The 19646-nt window shown below is 41.7% G+C and overlaps 2 protein-coding genes across 9 annotated transcripts in view; one reads left to right on the top strand and one right to left on the bottom strand.

Moving 5' to 3' along the window:
• Positions 1 to 12383, bottom strand: part of LOC140495934 (non-POU domain-containing octamer-binding protein-like) — a 33682-nt gene extending 21299 nt beyond the window's left edge. For both annotated transcript variants that reach the window (XM_072595247.1, XM_072595248.1), the window contains exons 1-3: positions 12027 to 12383; positions 2220 to 2521; positions 997 to 1092 (exon numbers count right to left, since the gene is read on the bottom strand). In XM_072595247.1, coding sequence (XP_072451348.1) covers positions 997 to 1092; positions 2220 to 2521; positions 12027 to 12383 — 755 coding nt within the window. The remainder of the gene's footprint in view (positions 1 to 996; positions 1093 to 2219; positions 2522 to 12026) is intronic.
• Positions 12384 to 12746: 363 nt separating this feature from the next.
• c1galt1c1 (C1GALT1-specific chaperone 1) overlaps positions 12747 to 19646 on the top strand; it is a 42642-nt gene continuing 35742 nt past the window's right edge. The window contains exons 1-2 of one of the 7 annotated variants that reach the window (XM_072595254.1): positions 12747 to 12877; positions 13563 to 13743. The gene's annotated coding sequence lies outside the window, so the exon portion shown is untranslated. Of the gene's footprint in view, positions 13744 to 16182; positions 18029 to 19646 lie in introns of those variants that run through there. The other 6 variants (XM_072595252.1, XR_011964128.1, XR_011964127.1 and 3 more) reach the window with 6 other exon arrangements.

Genomic DNA, 19646 nt, shown 5'->3' with positions numbered 1-19646 from the left:
TCAAAAACTAAAAAATAACAAACCCTTGATGAGCTCTCCACCTTTCTGTGGTTAACCAAGAACTAACACTATGGAAAACAAGATGTACCAGACATTTTATCATATTCCTCCAGAAATTAATTGCATTAAGATTTTGACAAGATTATTTTGACAACATTAAAGCTTAATAAAGACCTCTTTCTGCACTACCTCTTCAACAACTTACTGAGCATTTCTTTGTCGCAGGCCATAGTGAATGTAGTTCAACTGGGCTTTTTCTTTGTCACCAAATGTCAAACAGAAGTTACAATTACAAAGGCCAAGTGTTTAGACTCAGAGTCAACAAGAAAAACTCGAGTGATGACGAGCTGTTGGCTGTTAGGACTTTAAAGGCCATATACAAACATGTCTAACTGCCAAAATTGCCAACACAATTAACTCATTTTCAGTGACAAGTTGTTTTGATAGTAAGCAACAGGCAAGCACTATTCGTATAATAAAGACAGAGGATTCTTAAGTGATTTATCAGGGTAACCACGTAGGGCGCTTCTCATCCGAGGAGAACGCAGGACAAGATGGTAGTGCCTCAGAATGAAAGAGTACCAATTTAAGACTGAGACGATGATTCAACCCCCACAAAGAAATGGCATTCTGAATGTAACATCACCAAATGGATTGCAGCAGTTCAGCGCCCCAACTTCTCAAGGGCAACTAGAAATGGGCAATAAATGCTGGTTCAGGCAACAGTGCCGACATTCTACGAGCAAATTTCAAAAATAGCAATGTCCATTGTAGGGAGTTAACCTGTGGTAAAAAGTTTGTTTAGCACATTAAATCACTCAACCAGACAAACGTTACATAGGTTTGCTAATTTACTCACCTGTTTCCATTTTACTAAGTATTCTATCACTGCAAGTTCACTTTTAATTGGCTTTAGAACAATCTAACCAGAGAAATTTTTAAAACAGGGAGAGAACAGGAATGTGAATGTTTAAAAAGAAACCAGTCAATGCATACTTGTGATAATGCTGATTTTTCTGGACCAATTTTTCTTGAAGTCCATCTTCATCATCATACTGATCAAAAGGTTCAACAGTCACAGGCCTTGGAAAACTAGAAAAAGTGGAAAAAGTCCATGACTAAACAGTTGTAACAGCCAGTTTTGAACAGAACATTTTACAATGTAATACATCGCACCAATTTTATGAAGTCCAAATGTTCCACTTCACTGTGCATTAATTATGTAGCGCCAAGCCTGTGGGAAGACATGGTCTTAAATCTATTAAAAAGCCATCACCAGGAGACACGCAGTATTTTAGCGTTGGAAATTAAATCAAAATTTACGGACGAGAACAGCAGCTCCATCCCCGCAGGCTAAAACCAGTTTTGTGCAGTAACACTTATAACTGAGGGTACAATATCACAAGAACAGTTATGGTGCTTGGGGTCGAGCAGAAGGCCAAGAAGGAATCTTTTACAAATTTAAAACTTTGAGAGGATGTGATTGGCCACCACCAATGTATCAGAGCCATGGAAAAGAAATCTTCAACATAACTGAAGAAAATGGGAAAGCTCACCTTGACAGAAACAATGTACTTTCAAAAGGTGATCATCAAATGTTTAAGAATCTTTGAATTAAAGAAAATTACAGAATTGCTTTGACCTAAAAACAATATATGAACACCTGCTCGGAATTCTCTCATTTCCACTGATGTCTTAAAACATTTTTCTGAAGTGTTGTTCAAAATCCTCTCAACTTTATCCATGAAAACAGTAGCTTTACAGAAACAGGATGGACCTCCTTCAAACTTTCAGGTAAAGAAGAGCTAGAATCTTAAATAATAATGACCCAATTACATTAATCAGTAAAACCATCTGTGAGCCAAATTTCGATGAAAAGCAACCAAAACTTAGACACATTAACCAAGGGTAACAATGTGTTATCAGCTCTGCAGGAATAAACTTCAAACATTTCACTTTCCAAAACTTTCTGGTGCATCTACTATTTTCAAAACTTGTTCACATTCAAAACGTAAATTTGCAGATTTTCATCATACTCAGATCACAAAAGTGATCTCATACCACCTATGGATAGCAGTTGAGACATCAACATATTTGCATCATAGATGTTTCAAAATGGAATCATTAAAAAAAATTAAAATAGATAAAATTCAAGTTTAAGATAAATATTTCTGCCTGCAACTTCACCACAATAATCAATCTTTATACTCATTACTCACGCTGTCAATAAGAATGCACCATCCGTGCATCTGTCCAGAGCCTTGCGAGCAGCAGGTTTTGCTGCAAACTCTACAATGCCTTTGCCAGTTGGTTTTCCACGGTCATCTACAATCACCACTGCTCTCTCCACAGGTCCAAAGATCGAGAATGCCTCCTCCAACAGCTCATTTGATACAAACTGAGGAAGATTCTTGACTGTAAGAGCAGCACCGTGTGTTGCAAATCGAATTCTTATCTGTCTTCCTCTTAGGGTAGTATCATCAAGTTCTGCCTTTGCAATTTCAGCCAGGGTTCTAGTTTCCTATGATCAAAGTAAGTACATTAACATGGAGGTATACAACAATTAAATTTTACTCAACAAAATAAACCTCACAACCCCTCTAATCTCACTAGAAATATCTTTTAACAGTAACCTTAAGATTTGCCTCAGTTTTAAAATGGAAAACAATGAATCATGTCTCCCTCTAACCCCACAAAAGTAGCTTGGAAGTTATTATATGTCCTAGTCACATTTCTTCCCATTCCCACTGCGCAATCAAACAGCTGTATCTTGATTAAACTAAGAGCAGAATTGGAAAACTTTTGAAATGATCATAGGAAACCAAGAGCCTGATGGTATCTGGTACTGCCTACTTACAGTTTAAGTTAAATAACTCTTTTTGCACCAGAGCACACCAACCCGCAGACAAATCTAACTATAAATCGGTCCTGAAAGGTTCTACACCACAACTAGAAATAAGGACTTTCTATACCTAGTTTGGAATGCGAGAAAATGATTCAGTTAAATGTAGCAATGGTCAACGGCCTACCCAAGTGTCAATTTCGGAACTGTACGTCAGAAATTCTCCATTGACCTTTTGGAAATGCAGCATCAAATTGACCAAAATTACAGTTGGTCTTAAAAAAAGTTAAATGATAACAGTTGGCCCAAAATGTATATTCAAGCTAACAGAAGCACAAGTCCAAGGAATGATCTATAAAAATTATAACAGGATTAAATACAGTATAATTTCCCATGGTGGGGCAATCCAAAACAGGGTATGATTTTTTTTTCAAAAACAGCTGAGTCATTCAGAAGCTAAGAGTATGTATTCCCACAAAGGATAAAGTAAACCTCATACTCTGAATAATCAGTCAACTAAAGCTTAATAACTTAAAAAGTTTGATTGGAGTTACAGGTCAGGCATAACTAATCACATTAGACCAAACCAAAGGACTGAATAGCTTGCATATTTTTAAATTCTCATGGAACAAATCAAACAACAAAGCCTCTAAGCCTTCACAGCTAAAGCTGAGGAATCATGCTTAGGCATCCACTCTCCCACAACCACAGTCCAGGGCTTCAAAAGTACTGTTTCAAGATTCTGTGCCAAAGACAGCACTCAACTTTATTGTAACTGGCCGTTCCAGGAGCAGCCCCACACTGTCCACAGCAAAAACATGAAAATATTTGTTGCCTTAAAAATGTGGATTGACTGTTGGACGCATCTCAAAGTTAACATTTAACCCAAAACAAAGCAAATAATTCAATATCTGGAAAGAGGGTCAAATCATTGCTCATTTTGCAGAGAAATGACTTGGAAGATATTGGGTGGCAAAATAAACAGACCTCGTCACAAAACCTGAATTTTTCCATTTCAATCCATTTTGTATTGTGCAGTTGCTTACATAAAACTAACTTTACTTGGCTTGCCACTTGGTTCAGCCAAGGTGAGAATAATCAAAATATGTTACAAATCAAAACCAAAAGAACTGTGGATGCTGTAAATCAGAACCAAAAGCAGAAATCACTAGAAAAGCTGAAAGGTCTGGCAGCATTTGTGGTGAGAAATCAGAGTTAATGTTTTGGGCCAAGTAACATTCCCTCTGAACAGTTGAGGAAGGATCACTCAACAAGAAAAGTTAACTCAGATTTTTCCACAGTTGCTGCCAGATCTACTGAGCTTTTCCAGTGATTTCTGATTTTATTTTTGCATGACAGATCTCCTGATAGAGATCTTGGAGCACCTCTTCACCGTCATTTGATGTTGAGTTTCCAGATTCATCATTTCACACTGAAGATCCTTGTCTCAAGTATCGAGCATTTCGGCTGCAGTCTAAGGTGCTGCAAGAATGCAAAGGATTGGTAATTGACTGCAAAATCAGCATTAAAAGGGTACCAGCAAGTGGCAGAGCAGTTAATTCTGATATGCCTGCAAAATGATCCAAAATTATACTTCACTCATTAGATTCTTCAACTTTGAATGAGTAGGTATTCATTATCAAGTCCTTATTAAATAATGGTTTATGTGAATTTGAAAAGTGACAAGTCTCTTTTCAATAAATATTCCCACAGGACAAAAATGCTGATCATTTGTAATGTAATACAGGGTGAGGCGGGTACTTCCAGGAGACGTGAGCGTTTACAGTCAGAAATACTGTGCAGCACAACTTTTTTTTATACAAGCAAGCAGATGACCTGGCTTTTTTAAAAATTATTTCAAGGACATAAAAGTTGCATTTTAATTAGTTATGCCTTGTGCTGAAAGGTACTATTCTTTTTCTTCAGCAAATAATTAGTGCTCTTATCTGTAGAGTTATCATTGGAGAGAAAATAATTAATTAATGATTGACTCAAAAGTACCAAATCACCCAATTTGAAACTGAACCAGTGATCCTCAGGTTAAACTGCGCCATCATCCACCAACAGAGCTAGCTAGCTGAGTTATTACAAAAACTTCCTGCGCAAAGCTTTTAAATTTAACTTGTTGAAACATATTTTCACAAATAAACACATCACATAACCATTAAACTTGTAGTCAAACTGGCCATTTCGCAGTTTTAAACTGGCTGGAGAGCAAAATGGCACCTTCCCTGCCATCCCACTGAGAGGACCTGTGCAAACGTACAACTGTTTCCTAATGTTTCACACTTGGGAGCAAGTTACAAGGAAATTGAAACTATACAGAACAAAAAGTACATTATCAGGACATATGGCTCCAACTAAATCAGAGTTAATATTCATACCACATGTGGGTTTCCTCTCCTCCCATGTCAAACTTTGAACTAACCACAGTACCCCCTTTCAAGTCAAAGTCATCACAGCTTCACAGCACAAAGACAGACTCTGTGGCTCATGCTGTCCATGCCCATCAAACACCTGCCTACCCTAGTCACATTCTTCTTTTTAAGAAATCACAGAAGTAAATCAAACAAACCCCTGAAACTGCACAGCCATCCAGGAGAATCACAGATGATCTTCTGCCCCAACTGGATTTTCCTACCTTTTCACACATCCTTGATTGTGAGATTAAAACATTCAGCCCAACTAATTTATTCGACAAGGGAGAATCCACAACTCTCCATATTAGAGATTTTCAAAGATTCACAACCTTTTGATCAACCCTCGTCTCAATTCTAAATTAAGAAACCCGCTAATGAATTTCCCAGATTTCCAAGCTAGAGGAAAATAATCTCAGTGACTACCAAAGTCCGTTTAGAATTTGAGGATTCAACGAAATGACTTTCCATTGTTTTTCCAGCTCCGGAAACGCAGACTGAATTTACTCAGCCTGTCATCATAAGGCCAACACACACATCCCAGGATGAGATTGTGTTTGACCCGATAGCAGCCTCACCTCCAATCTTCTATACCCAGAGAAATTAACACTGGCACGTGGTTGACATCATTAATTGCATCCTGAACCCACATTACTGGTCTCACTTCTTCAAACCATGGTCTTTGCCTTACATTATTTTGTTGAGTGTTGGCTCTTTATGTCATACTTCCAGCAGCAGCGCTCAATAAAACCACTTTTTATATTATTTGCCTCAACTTGGAAAGTAAGAAAGTTGCAAACAACACCAAGATAATCAGCACGCTGGAGATTTCATCCAAAGCTACCAAAGTCCTCATGTAGGTCAACAACATTCACCACTGATTCTTCCCTATCTTCTATGTCATGTACAAAAAGTTGCCAAAACATGACCCAACATTGGAAATTCCATTACCAAACAATTGTCAGAGGCTGACCAAGACAGTTCAGAACCACTGCATCCCAGTGGAGCTGCAGTGAAGCCCCCAAGCTGAAATCCAAATCTTTCAGACAAAACCATTTGGAACAGTGATTTGACAACCACCATCTAAGTCCTTAATCAATGCTTTAGTTAGTTTTCGTCTCCAGGCATTCCATCCTCAAGTTGCACTGGACAAATGTCAACCAAGGCTTGCCTCATTTTCGCTGACCCATCCAGTGCTTAGAGAATTACACGAGCTCTGGGTGCGGCAGAACTTGCATTTCAAAATCTCAATTTTGTGTCGCAAATCCCCCCCATGATCTCACCCCTCATCTCAATAACACTCAAAATTTGGCCTAAAGTGTGAAGTGCCTAATTTTCATACTCTAGCACTAATGGCAGTGCCTGCAGCTATGCACATCCTGGAACTACCTCACCTGCAACACTGCAACATTTACCAAGACAGACAGTTCATTATTGAAGCACCTCGTCAAATGCTTTCCGAAAGTCCATATACACAACATCCACTGCCCTCCCCACATCAATCTTTGTCACTTTCTCAAAAAAACTCAATTAAGTTTGTGAGGCAACACGTCCCTTGCATAAAGCCCATTCTTCTCCAAATGCAAGAAAATCCCTAAGAATCTTCTCCAATAACTTCCCTAGCACTGGCGTAAAGTTCAGTGGCTTACCATTTCCTGGATTATTCCATTGCCTTTCTTAAAACAAAGGAACAACTGTGGCTATTCTCCAGTCTTCTGGGTCCTCACATGTGGCTAAAGAGGAGACAAAGATCTCTATCAAGGCCTCAGCAATCCCCTCCCTTGACTCCTTCAGGATCCTGGTATAGATCCCATCTGGCTTTGGAGAGTTATCGACTTTAATGTTTTTCAAGGCACCCAACACTGCCTCCTCCTTAATACTGACATGCCGGTGACAACCTACCCCTCTCTAATCTTACCATCATCCAAGTCTTTTCCTTGATGAGGACAGATGCGAAATACTCACCAACTTCCTCTGGTCCCATGCCTCAATTCCATCCTTTAGCCTCAATTAAACTTTCCTTTGCCTAGTTACCCTCTTGCCCCTAATATTCTTAATCCTACAAGTCAAGGACATTTCATTACAGGGTGTATTAGACCTTTTATGGGGGGTGGATCTGGCCACTTTAAATTTGGGACTCGTGATTGACTGGAACTTCTTTATGTCAAGGTCTTAGATAGGATATAAAGAAGTTCCAGTCAACACAGAGCAAATTAAAATCACCCATTACAACAACTGTGTTTTTACATCTTTCCATGCTATGTTTACATAGCTGTTCCTTTATTTCCTGCTGGCTAAATATAAACCCATCATTGTGACTACACCTCCTTAGTTCTATCCGTACTACCTTGCTCGATGCGCCCTCCAAGATGTCCTCTTTTTGTCACATTCATAACATTCTTCTTAATCAGTAATGCAACCCCACTTCCCCCACCCCCCCATTCCTTTTTCCATCCCTCTCCATCACACCTGAAACCTTGCGCTCAGTCCTGTGTTTCTCTAAACCAAGTTTCTGGAATGGCATAGACTCTGGGTTAATACCAGGAACTAAGCTCATCTGCCTTACCTCCCTGCATTAAAATAAATACATTGCAGATAGTCAGTACTGCTGTGTTCACTCTTGCCTAAGCAATTGAAAAGCATTGCAAACCTGAAAAGAATCTTTTTTCCATTGTAATGCCTTGCACACAGTCTGATTGTTTAGGAAATACTGTCCAACAATGGAATCAATTCTGGTGTGAGGCACTACGCTTAGAATTTTGCAAGCACATACTGATTGAACACTGTGTGGAGTCCACTGCAAATCTCGAGTTTGCCAGCCTTCAAGACACACGAGTTTTATCCCTGCATTTAATCAGCACTCAATTCATAACACCACATTACCTCTACATGTTAGGAAGTAGACCCTCAGGTGAAGAATATCAGTTGCACACTTACTGCGAGCGAGTATCAAAGGCAGCAAACTTCATCTCATGAATTGCTCTGCTTTCAGGAATAAGTGGGGACAATACTGAGAGTGAACTTTATAGCAGATAATCAAATGTAATACTGCAATATCTATAGAATAAAGCTCTGAACATGCAGTTCTATTTCACTAAACTGATTTTTTTGTTCTCCTAAATATGAAAAGCAAAACACATTTTAAAAGGGTGGCCTACCCTAGACTGATAAAGACAAACATCACAAATGCCTAAACTACCCTATTTACCCACCTTCAAGAATTTGTGGACAAGCACCCCAAGAGTCAGAGTCCGAGTCAGAGTGTCCTGCCACTTATTGGATCCTTCTGTCATTCTTCAAAAGTACATCACCTCACACTTACCAGGGTTGAATTCCATCAGTCACTAATCTGGCCAATCCTGTAACCAAAGACGACTTCTGCACTAACAAACACCCAACCAACCCTCATGGCACCCAAGAACTTGCTCATCACCATTCGCCCCCACCCCCAACATTGTCATCTACAGTATCACTTCTAGCCCAAGCACAGAGTTATATTGATTTGAGACCACAGATTTCTGGAATACAAATATCCAATGCCAAGCCTTAACATGCACATTTCTAGGTAAAGAAGGGAGTAAAAAATTGGCTTTAAAGCAAAAGAATTCTGCTAGGTAGTTTACAACCTTCAATTGAGTTTAACAATTTCAAAGTATGAACATGTTCTTCATTACCTTGCCATCCTAAGTCTTACTTTTCAGGACTGTACAGAGCACAGGCAACATATTTTCAACTGTTTAGATTTCTCATTTGCACCACACCTAGCAATTAATTATTGCTCTCTCAGCTTCTCTTTTGCAATCTCCTTTTTTCCTTTCTCATTCTATCTCTTTGGATACCCTCTCCACATACCCTAATTTGCTGCTCCTCCCCAGCTATCTTTAATGCTGACGAAGGGTGACTGGACTCGAAATGCTAACTATTTTTCTCTCTGCAGATGCTGCTAAATCTGCCATGCTTCTCCAGTATTCCTTTTGGAAGATGCCTAATTACAGTTTACCCAAGACAACTTGTAAAGTTCTTTAAATTATATATTAAACATGTCATTTCAACAATATAGAAAGCATATAGCAAGACGGTTGGCCAAAACAAAATAGTAGAAAGAGAGGATTGCAGATGCTGGAGATCAGATAAATAAACGTGGCACTGGAAAAGCACAGCAGGTCAGGCAGCATCCAAGGAGCAGGAAAGTCTACGTATCGGACATAAATCCTTCATCAGGAATGCCCAGGGGGGGGAGAGAGAGAACAGAGTAGAGCTAATTATATTTAGCCAACTCACAATACACTATAATTTAAATGACACCCTTGAACAACTTGTATTGGTTAAAAAGTGAAGATTCAAGAAGTGTTAAAACCATAGATTAGAATTCAGATGGTTATGATCCACAATGTTATTATACAAGGTCAAAGGTTATTCGATAAAGAGCTCATCCATTAAAAAACCTAGCAAAGCACTTAATTAAGGGGCTAAAGTGCCAATACACGTGGTCCAGATTTTTGTTTATCATTGGCAATGTGCATTTGTTAATAGTGGTCCAATATGCTGAGGTAGTCAATCTTGGAGATGAAAACCCTCTTTTTAGAACAAAATATGCATTTAGCGTTCCAATACAGTTCACATATAAGCGAATTTGTTTAGATAAGTGCACTGCAAAGAAAATGAACAACACCCTCCAAAGAATCAGAATGACTTTGATTGAAGTTCCAATGAGCGTTGTACTGGAAAGGCACAACTGATCAGGCGACATCCAAGGAGCAGAAGAGTTGACAATTCAAGCATAAGCATCAGGGGTAATGGTGATAAGTCAAAGAGGAGGGTGGAGCTATAGGTGGGAAGGAAGATGGACAGGTAGGACAGTTCAAGAGAGCACTGCTGTGTTGGAAGGTTGGATCTGGGATGGGGGGGAGAGATAAGAAAATTGGTGAAATCCACGTTGATCCCGTATGATTAGAGGGTCCTAAGGCAGAAGATGAGATATTATTCCTCCAGACGTCAGGTGGCTAGAATTGGGTGTGGAGACAGCCCTGAACTTGCATGTCCTTGGCGGGGGGGGTTAAAAAGTGTTTGCCGACAGGGTGGTGAGGTTGCTTAGTGTGTGGCCTAGAGATGTTCAATGAAACATTCAGCAAATTGGCATTCAGTCTCCCCAAGGTAGAGGAGATAACATTAGAGCAGTGGATCCTTAGTGCATGTGTTCCAGATGTTCTCTGAAACATTCCACAAGTTGGCATCCAGACTCCCCAACATACAGGAGACCACATCAAGAGCAACCAAATGCACACACTTCATCTACTGTGCTCCAGATACAACTCATCATCCTCTGCCATTTCTGCCACCTACAAACAGACCACACCACCAGGGATATATTTCCTGCCCACCCCTATCTGCGCTCCAGCGAGACCATACCCTCCGCAAGTCCCTTGTTAGGTCCACCCCACCCACCAACCAACCCACCCTCCACTCCCAGCACATTCCCCTGCCACCACAAGTGCAAAATCTGTGCCCACACCTCCATCCAAGGTCTCAAAAGATCTTTCACATCCACTAGATATTTACCTGTACTTCCACACACCTCTTCTGCTGCATCAGCTGCTCTCGATAGGCTCTCCACTACACTGTGGAAACTGGACGCCAACTTGATAAACATTTCAAAGAACACCTCTGGGACACATGCACTAAGCAACCCCGTTACAATACGGGCGAACACTAACCCACACTCCTATTGCGCCAAGGACACGCAAGTCCTGGGCCTTCTCCACCGCCAAACTCTAGCCACCAGATGCCTGGAGGAAGAACACTTCATCTTCCGCCTTGGGGCCCTCCAACCACACAGGATCAATGTGGATTTCACCAATTTCCTCAAATCCTTCTCTTGCCCGCCCCCCCACACCTTATCCCAAATCCAACCTTCCAACTTGGCACCACCCTCTTGAGCTGTCTTACCTGTTCATCTTTCTTCCACCTATCCACGCTACCCTATTCTCCAACCTATCACCTTCATCCCCATCTTTCATCTACCTATCGCAATCCCAGCTATCTTTCCCCCAGCTGCACCCCCGCCTCCCATTTATCTCTCAGCCCCTTTTGGCCTACCCCTCATTCCTGATGAAGAGCTTATGCTCGAAATATTGACTCGTCTGCTCCTTGGATGCTGCCTGACCGGTTCTACTTTTCCACCACCACACTCTTCAACTTGACAAACTTCAACCCTCAATTAACAGCTTAAAGATTCCAAGGAAACTTGTAAAGAGAAACGTAATTGAAAACAATTGCCAACGTGTCCAATTTTCCAGTTATTGAAAACATATACTGCATGAAATCTCCATTTTGAAAATCGAAAAAAAACGCAAATATGCAACAGCAATTAACCAAATTCATAATTCCTCCACCCTTAAATTACACTGATTAAAATAAGCATCCTGTGCGGGGAGAAAGAAACCGACTGACTCTCCCTTGGCTGGGGGAAGGACTTAAACCAGTTTCAAACGTAGAAAACGGTAAGAAAAAGAACGGTCACCAGTACCATACATTTTGGGACTGGACAACATCAAACTCTCAGGAGCCGACCAGTTCTTTTGAAAGGGAAATTTTAAAAAAAAGGTTAAAATAACATGAAACGAATTGCAAGATCAGCGATTCGCATAAGATCTGCGGGAGGAATCCGACAAGAATAGCTGGTTAAATGCAAGAAATGGTGTGAGTGAGTGAGTGCGCGCTTGGGTGGGGAGGGGCAGAGAACAAAGACCCGGAGAGAGGCCACTCACCAGCCTGATGAAGCCGAACCCTTTATCCTTGTTGATGAAGATCTCGGACGGCTCCCCGTACTTCTCGAACATTTTCTTGAACTCATCGTCGCTCACGTCGTTGGGCAGGTTGCCGACGAACAGGCGGCAGCGCTGCGTGTAGGTTTTCTCGCCGGGTTTGCGGAAATTGGTCATGTCGACGGTGATGCCGGCGGACTCGGCTCGGTCGCCGCCATGTCGGGAGGCCGCCTGGTGATGGTGGTTGTTGGCGGCAGCACCGCCGGGCCCGGAGCCCGGGTCCTGGCGGTAATCCCTCTTACGCGGGCTGTTGTTGTCGTTGCGGTTCCTGCCGCCGGATTTCTGGATGTGGTCTTGCATGATTCTGGGCTTCAACGACAAAATGAAATCTAAACTCAAAAAGGTTAAAGAAAATGGAAAAATAAATTGCCGCCGCCGCCCGCTCGATTTTTCCTTCCTGAAGGACCCTACTTTTGATGCGTATTTTACAAGGCTTTTACACGCGGTTATAAAATGTGCGTTGACTAATTTTGACTAAAATCGAAGGTTTTTTTTGTTGTTAAATTTGTTCTTTTTTTACCTCACAATCTCAGGTCACTGCGACTGAAGAACAAACCAAAACCGCGAGGGAAAGGCGCCGGAAAAAAAAAGTCCATGCACTTCAACCAAGCATGGAAACTGTGACTGAGGGTGGTACCTCCGAGTTCTCGATAGCTGATTGGTGAATTCTGTCGGAATCATGACGATAGCTTGAGGCGTCACAATGGAAAGCGCCAATATCTTACTGCCCATTGGTCATCATAGTCGTCGATCATTCACCGGGCCTAGCGCTATCATGTTCGTATGAGCCGAAGGTCAGCATGTGCTCAGCGTCTGTGTTGTTCCGGGTGCGGGCGGAGACGACAAGAATTATTATACAGGACGCTTTTTAAACTCAGGTTGAAAGTATAGGCACAAACAAAGCACAATCAAACATAGTTAAATATTGGTTCCGTACTCCCTGGATTGATTGTGAGTTTGGAGGATTTTGTAGATTACAACATTGAGATTTAGTCGAATCAAAATAATTCATAGTTTTACAATTGCTAATATTTTGTTATTTCTCGTGAGGGAGGGTTTACTATTTTTCAACAAAGAGTAGGCCAAGGAGAATGTTGGTCACCTATTGTTTTACGAATGAAGAATACGGATATGTCCAGTATAGAGTAATTAAAGGTATACTTAAAGCACTTTTTTTCTCAAATAGTACCCTTCGTGCTTTGCTCAGGGTTTTGCTGAGCAACATTTTTATTATACAAGTTATGCCTTGACGTAGAGACCCGAAAATCTCTGCATCGAAACGAGAAGACTGACTGAGTACTGATTTTTTTAGTTAATTTCTGCCCATTCTTTCTTATTAAATGTAGGAGCAGGAATAAGCTATCCAGCTCATAAGCTTGTTCCGCTATTTTAATGAGATGATGGCCTACGTCGATGCTCAACTCCACTTTCCTGCCTTTTCCCCTGATTTCCTTACTGATTAAAAATCTATCCCCCCAGCCTTCAATATATTTATCAATCCAGCCTCTGGAGTCCTCTGGTAAAGATTTCAACAGATCCACTATCGTGTGAGAGAAGAAACTCCTCATCAAGGTAGACAATTCCCCAACGAATACTGTGGAAGGCTAGGGAAGAAAATGCTGGAGCCGTTGTCTCCTCTTTCTTCACAGGAGAGATCACAGTAAGTTGGAAAGTTGTCAATGTTGTTTGTTTAAGGATGGCTAATCCAGGAAAGTAAAGGCTGGTCAGCTTTACAAAAGTCGTAGGGGAAATTATTGGATAGGATTTTTAAGGTCAGGATTTATTCATATTTGGAAAAGTATGATTTTATTAGCAATAAATAACATAACTTTTTGCAGAACGGTTATCTCTCTCAAACTTGATTGAGCATTTTGAGGAAGCGATAATGATGATTGAGGGCTGCATCGTGGCTCCAGTGGTTAGCACTACTGCCTCACATCGCCAAGGATTCAACTTTGATTCCAGCCTTGGGTGACTGACTGACTGTGTGGAGTCTACACATTCTCCTCATATCTGCATGGGTTTCGACTGGGTGCTCCAGTTTCCTCCCACAGTCCAAAGCTGTGCAGGTTCAGTGGATTGGCTATGCTATGCTAAATTATCCATAGTGTCTAGGGATACACGGGCTGGGTTAATGCGGGGCTCCAGGGAGGGGTCTGGGTGGAATTCTCTTTGGAAGGTCGTGCAGACTCAATGGGCTGAATGGCCTCCGTCTCAGTAGTTATTCTGTGAGGGCAGGGCAGTGGATGTTGGACTTTAGCAAGGCCTTTGACAAGGACTCTAGTAGCAGGGTAATACAGTAGTTTAAGTTATGTGGGATCCACGATAAGGTGGATACAGAATTGACTTGGCCGTAGTCAACAAAGAGTAGTGCTGGAAGGGTCTGTTCCTGACTGGAGATCTGTGACCAATGGTGTTCCACAGGGATCAGTGCTGGAACCCCAATTTTTTGCAATGAATAGATATGATTTGGAGGAGATTGTAGGTGATCTGATTAAGAAGTATGCAGCAAACACTGGTGGAGCTGCAGATCGTGAGGGGGATTACTAGAGGATACAGCAGCATGTTGACAAGCTGGAGGATGGCACAGATAAATGGCAGATGAAATTTAATCCAGACAAATGTGAGGTGATGCATTTTGGAATGCCTAATGCAAGAAGGAACATACAGTAAATGGCAGAACGCTGAGAAGCATTAACATTCAGAGGGATCTAGGCATTCATAGTTCCCCGAAAGTCATAATGCAAGTGATAAGCTGGTCAAGAAGGAATATGGTATGCCCTTATTAGTCAAGACATAGCATATGAAATTTGCCAAGTACGGCTTCAACTGTGTAGAACTTTAGTTAGGCCACATTTCAAATAATGTGTTCAGTTCTGGTCATCATACTACCAGAATAACGTGAAAGCTTTGGAAAGGGTACAGAAAAGGTTTACCAGGATGTTGTCTCTGCTACGAGTAGGGATTGGCCAAACCTGGTTTGTTTTCTGTTGGATGTCAGAGGCTGAGAGACTATCTGATAGAAGTTTACAAAGTTAGTGGAGGCTTGAATAGAATGGATAGATGGTCTCTTTTTTTTCCCCAGGGTAGGAATTTGTGGGCGGCACGGTGGCACAGTGGTTAGCACTGCTGCCTCACAGCCCCAGAGACCCGGAGTTTGCACATTCTCCCCGTGTCTGCGTGGATTTCCTCCCACAATCCAAAAATGTGCAAGTTAGGTGAATTGGCTATGCTAAATTGCCCGTAGTGTTAGGTGAAGGGGTAAATGTAGGGGAATGGGTCTGGGTGGGTTGCACTTTGGTGGGTCGGTGTGGACTTGTTGGACTGAAGGGCCTGTTTCCACACTGTAAGTAATCTAATCTAATTCCCATTACTAAGGGACATGGGTTTAAGGTAAAAGAGGGAAAGTTTAGAAGGAGATGTGAGAGATAAGTTTTCTCTTCCCCCACAGAGAGTGTTAAGTGCCTGGAATGTGCTACCAGGTAGATGGTAGAAGTAAATACACGAGCAGTGCTTAAGAGGTATCTTGGCAGATTCATGAATAGGCAGGAATAGAGGCAAAAGTTTACAGTTTAGAAAGGCATCATCTGCCGGTGTAGTCTTGATGGGCTGCAGAGCCTGTTCCTGTCCTGTACAGTCCTTTGTAAAACAAAAGGTAACCATAGATGAATGAGGAGTAGAGCTCCTCCCCTGTATACCAGATATAGCATTTATATGCAAGATATCAAGAATTGTGAAACTGTGCTGAGGTACATCAATGGGGAACTTGCTGTGTGGAGAAAAGTTGAATTGTACTGTACTCCTGAGCATAATCAGTTTAGTGTTTAACCCTCAGGCTACATGCTTGACGTGGAATGTACAGGGGACCCAACCCCTACACCGAATTTTTTTTCTGTTAGGATTGAACTAAAAAAAAATCAAGAAATTATGCCATACTTGTATGAATTCTTAATTAGACTACACTTGGGATTCTGTATACAATTGTAGCTAACTTGTTTGATAAAAGATATAAAGGTATTTGGGAACATGCAAAAACTACAATTATGATACCACAAACGAGAGTTTGTACTTTTAAATGATGATCGAGCTTTCCTTTCAGGACCAGTGGCAGCAAAGCTCCTCCAGAGAATAGGAAGGTCTCATTGGAGGCAGCAGACTCTTCAAGATGGCGGCGCCGACAAGACGACATTTGCAGCTGAAGCAGGGCTAGTGGCTCAGTGCTGACCTGGCCTGGCAGTGGAGCCAGGCACTTCTGGTTGTGGGATGAGTGTGAGTTCAGCAGCATTAGCAAATTGGGCCCAGTGGCAAAGTCTTCAGCTTACAAAGGGGCAATGTTCTGACAGCTTGTAATTTTCAAATGAATCTGTTGGGACTATAACCTGGTGTCATCTGATTTCTGACCTTGTCCACCACAGCTCAACCCTGGCATCTCCACATCAAAATTAACATAGGAGGCATGGTTAATAAGTTTGCAGATGAAACCAAGCGAATGATGTAGTGGACAATGAAGATGATCATTTCAGAGTACAATGGAATCTTATTTAAATGGGCCAATAGGCTGAAGAGTGGTAGGTGGAGTTTAATTTAGGTAAATGTGAGGTGTTGTACCTTGGTAAGGTAGACCAGTGCAGGATTACCTGCACAGTTAATAGGAGGGCCCTGTCGAGTGTTGCCAAAAAGAGACCCAGGGCGCATGTGCATTGTTCCTTGAAAGTGGAGTCATGGGTAGACAGGGTGGTAACGAGGGCATTTGGCACACTTGCTTTCATTGATTAAAACTGAGTATAAGAGAGGAGCCATCATGATGTACCTGTACAGGACATTGGTGAGACTACTTTTAGAATACTGCGTACAGTTCTGTTCACCCTCTATAGGAAGGAAGGTTAAACTTGAGAGGGTGCAGTAAACATTTTCCAGGATGTTTCCAGGACTGGAGGGTTTGAATTAAAGGGAGAGGCTGAATAGGCTGGGGCTTTTTTCAGAGGCTGAGGGGTGACGTTATAGACATTTATAAAATCATGAGAGACATGAATAGCGTGAATAGCCAAGGTCTTTTTTCAAGGGTGGGAAGAGTCCAAGGGTGAGAGAGGGCATAGGTTTAAGGCACCAGGGAAAGATTTTAAAAAGGTCTTGAGGAGTAACATTTTCATACAGCTGGTGGAGGCGGATACAAATACAAGGCATTTGGAGGCATATGTGAATAGGAAGAGGGACATGGGCGAAATGTTGGCAAATGAGATGTAGTCAGTTTCGGATGCCTGGTTGGCACAGACAAGTTGAACTGAAGGGTTTGTTTCTGTACTGTATGACTATGACGTCTGTGAACCAGTTTTTAATGTCAAGCAATCATAATTTCATGACTACACTTACATACCACGAGCTGCCACACTGGAGTTTGAACCTACATCCCTTTGCCTGAGCATCTGTTGATATTGCCACTCTGCTACCAAACCTCTTAAGTAGATCTAATGATCTTCCAAGTGTTACTCAGTCTGTGCATGTGTGTTTCAGTAAACCTTTCAAGTATAATGTCCAAAAGATACTGAACATTTGAATATCAAAAAACAGGAAGGTATTCTCTTTTGGCAGAAATATGTGAACATGCTCACTGGCCACATTGTGTTGATGGGTTGTAGCTGCACGGAATGTACTTCACCCCAATATTGTTAAAAAATCATTTCTAAAGTATAAAATACCAAATGTGATCAATGGCATTAATAACACTTGTTGAAGGATGACTCTGAAATAACATGAAGAAGAAGATTCATACAAAGATCTCTTACAATGATGATATGATTGGAACAAGTTGTTCAGTGCTTCAGATGGTGATCAGAGGAATTGCAAAGGATTTTAACATGAAGAATTGTCACTAATTTTGATATGTATGTTTCTTTGAATGAAATTTATATAGTTCATAATGTTATAAAATGAAAAATGTTAGAGCATTAATGTTTTTGGCTTTCATTTTATTCCATTCTGACATCCATTTGATTTTATTCCAAATCAAGCACGGGTTGATCCTGCAAAACATCACCCCTGCAACAGTCAACATGAAGGTAGATGTGCAGTACTCACCATGTTGAAGCCATGCTCTTGGTTCTTCTATCGTATCGCCTTGCCACTGTCTCATTTCATGAACCATCTCACATTACAGTTTGTAAACCCCAAAGCAGGTGTGGTATGCAGGACTTAATTTAACAGTGCAAAGAGATTATTGACTCTTTTGCAACACTGCACCCACAATCAAAGGATGACTTAACTTCTCAGCTAAGTTCTTTCAACTTCTTAAAAGAATGCATTGCTTTTTCCTAGAAGAGAAGCTGCAGGGACAGAAAGGGATAGCTAACCTGTGGGGCTACCCGGTGTCTTCCCTCTGCAATGGTGGCAAGCAGGCTCCTAATTGGGTTGTGTCTCCTGTGGAGTGGTGCAGGGGTCTTCACATTTAGTGGAGTGGTAATCAATTCCAGTTCACAGGTGCAGGGATCTTCACATTTGCTAGAAGGCTGACAATGTTGAAGCAGTATGAAGAGTAGATAAAGTGTGGCGCTGGAAAAAGCACAGCAGATCAGGCAGCACCTGAGTAGCAGAAGAGACAACATTTCAGGTAGGACCCTTCAAGACTGTGGAGGGGGAAGGGAGCTGAGAAATAAATAGAGGAAGCGAGGTGGGGCTGGTGGAAAGGGAGGTGGTATGACGATAGTGGATGCAGGTAAGAGGTGATTATCATAGGTCGGTCGGATGGGTAGGAAGAAAGATGGGAAGGTAGGTCAGGTCAGGATGGCAATGCTGAGTTGGAGGGTTGGATCTGGGATGAGGTGGGGGGTAGGGAGATTTCAGAACTGGTGAATTCAATGTTGAAGTCATGTGATTGGAGGCTCCCAAGGTGGAAGATGAGTAGTTGTTCTTCCAGTTTGTGGATGGCCTTGTTTAGGCAATGGAGGAGACTTCGAATGGATATGTCATTGGGGGGAGTGGGAGAGAGTGTTGCAATGGATTACCACTGGATGGGATTAGTTGGTGCATACGAACCAGAGTGTTCCCCAAACCATTTCGCTGACTGACCTGATGTGCTTTTCTCAGGACCACACTATCTACTCTGACTCTCCAGCATCTGCAATCCTCACTATCTCCTAGAAGTAGTAAGGCAGCACAATATGCAGGGCTGGCAGCCCATGACATATAGCACCAGTACCTTTAAGTCATGTTTTTCTGGTGAGTAAGTCAATGATCTGCCAATAAGTCTTCTCTCTGCTACCTTATACTCATGCTATCTCTATTGCTCCACCCACCTTCCACCACTACCATTCTTGCTATTTCCTTCAAAATCTTTCCCACCTCAACCCTTGACACCACTAAACTTAGATGACCTCTGTGCTGCTTACTGATGTGCTTGGGACATTTCCCCGCTTGCACCAAATGTAACAGCTATGGCAATCATATTAATCTCCTTTAATACATGCCTTTCTTTCGTATTTTGGAGATGCCAGTGTTGGACAGGTGTACAAAGTTAAAAATCACACATACCAGGTTATAGTCCAACAAGTCTAATTGGAAGCACCAGCT

This window comes from Chiloscyllium punctatum, chromosome 25 (assembly GCF_047496795.1).
Source record: "Chiloscyllium punctatum isolate Juve2018m chromosome 25, sChiPun1.3, whole genome shotgun sequence".
Taxonomy (NCBI): domain Eukaryota; kingdom Metazoa; phylum Chordata; class Chondrichthyes; order Orectolobiformes; family Hemiscylliidae; genus Chiloscyllium; species Chiloscyllium punctatum.
Note: the sequence above shows the minus strand (reverse complement) of the source record. Positions and strands in the feature narration are given on the sequence as shown.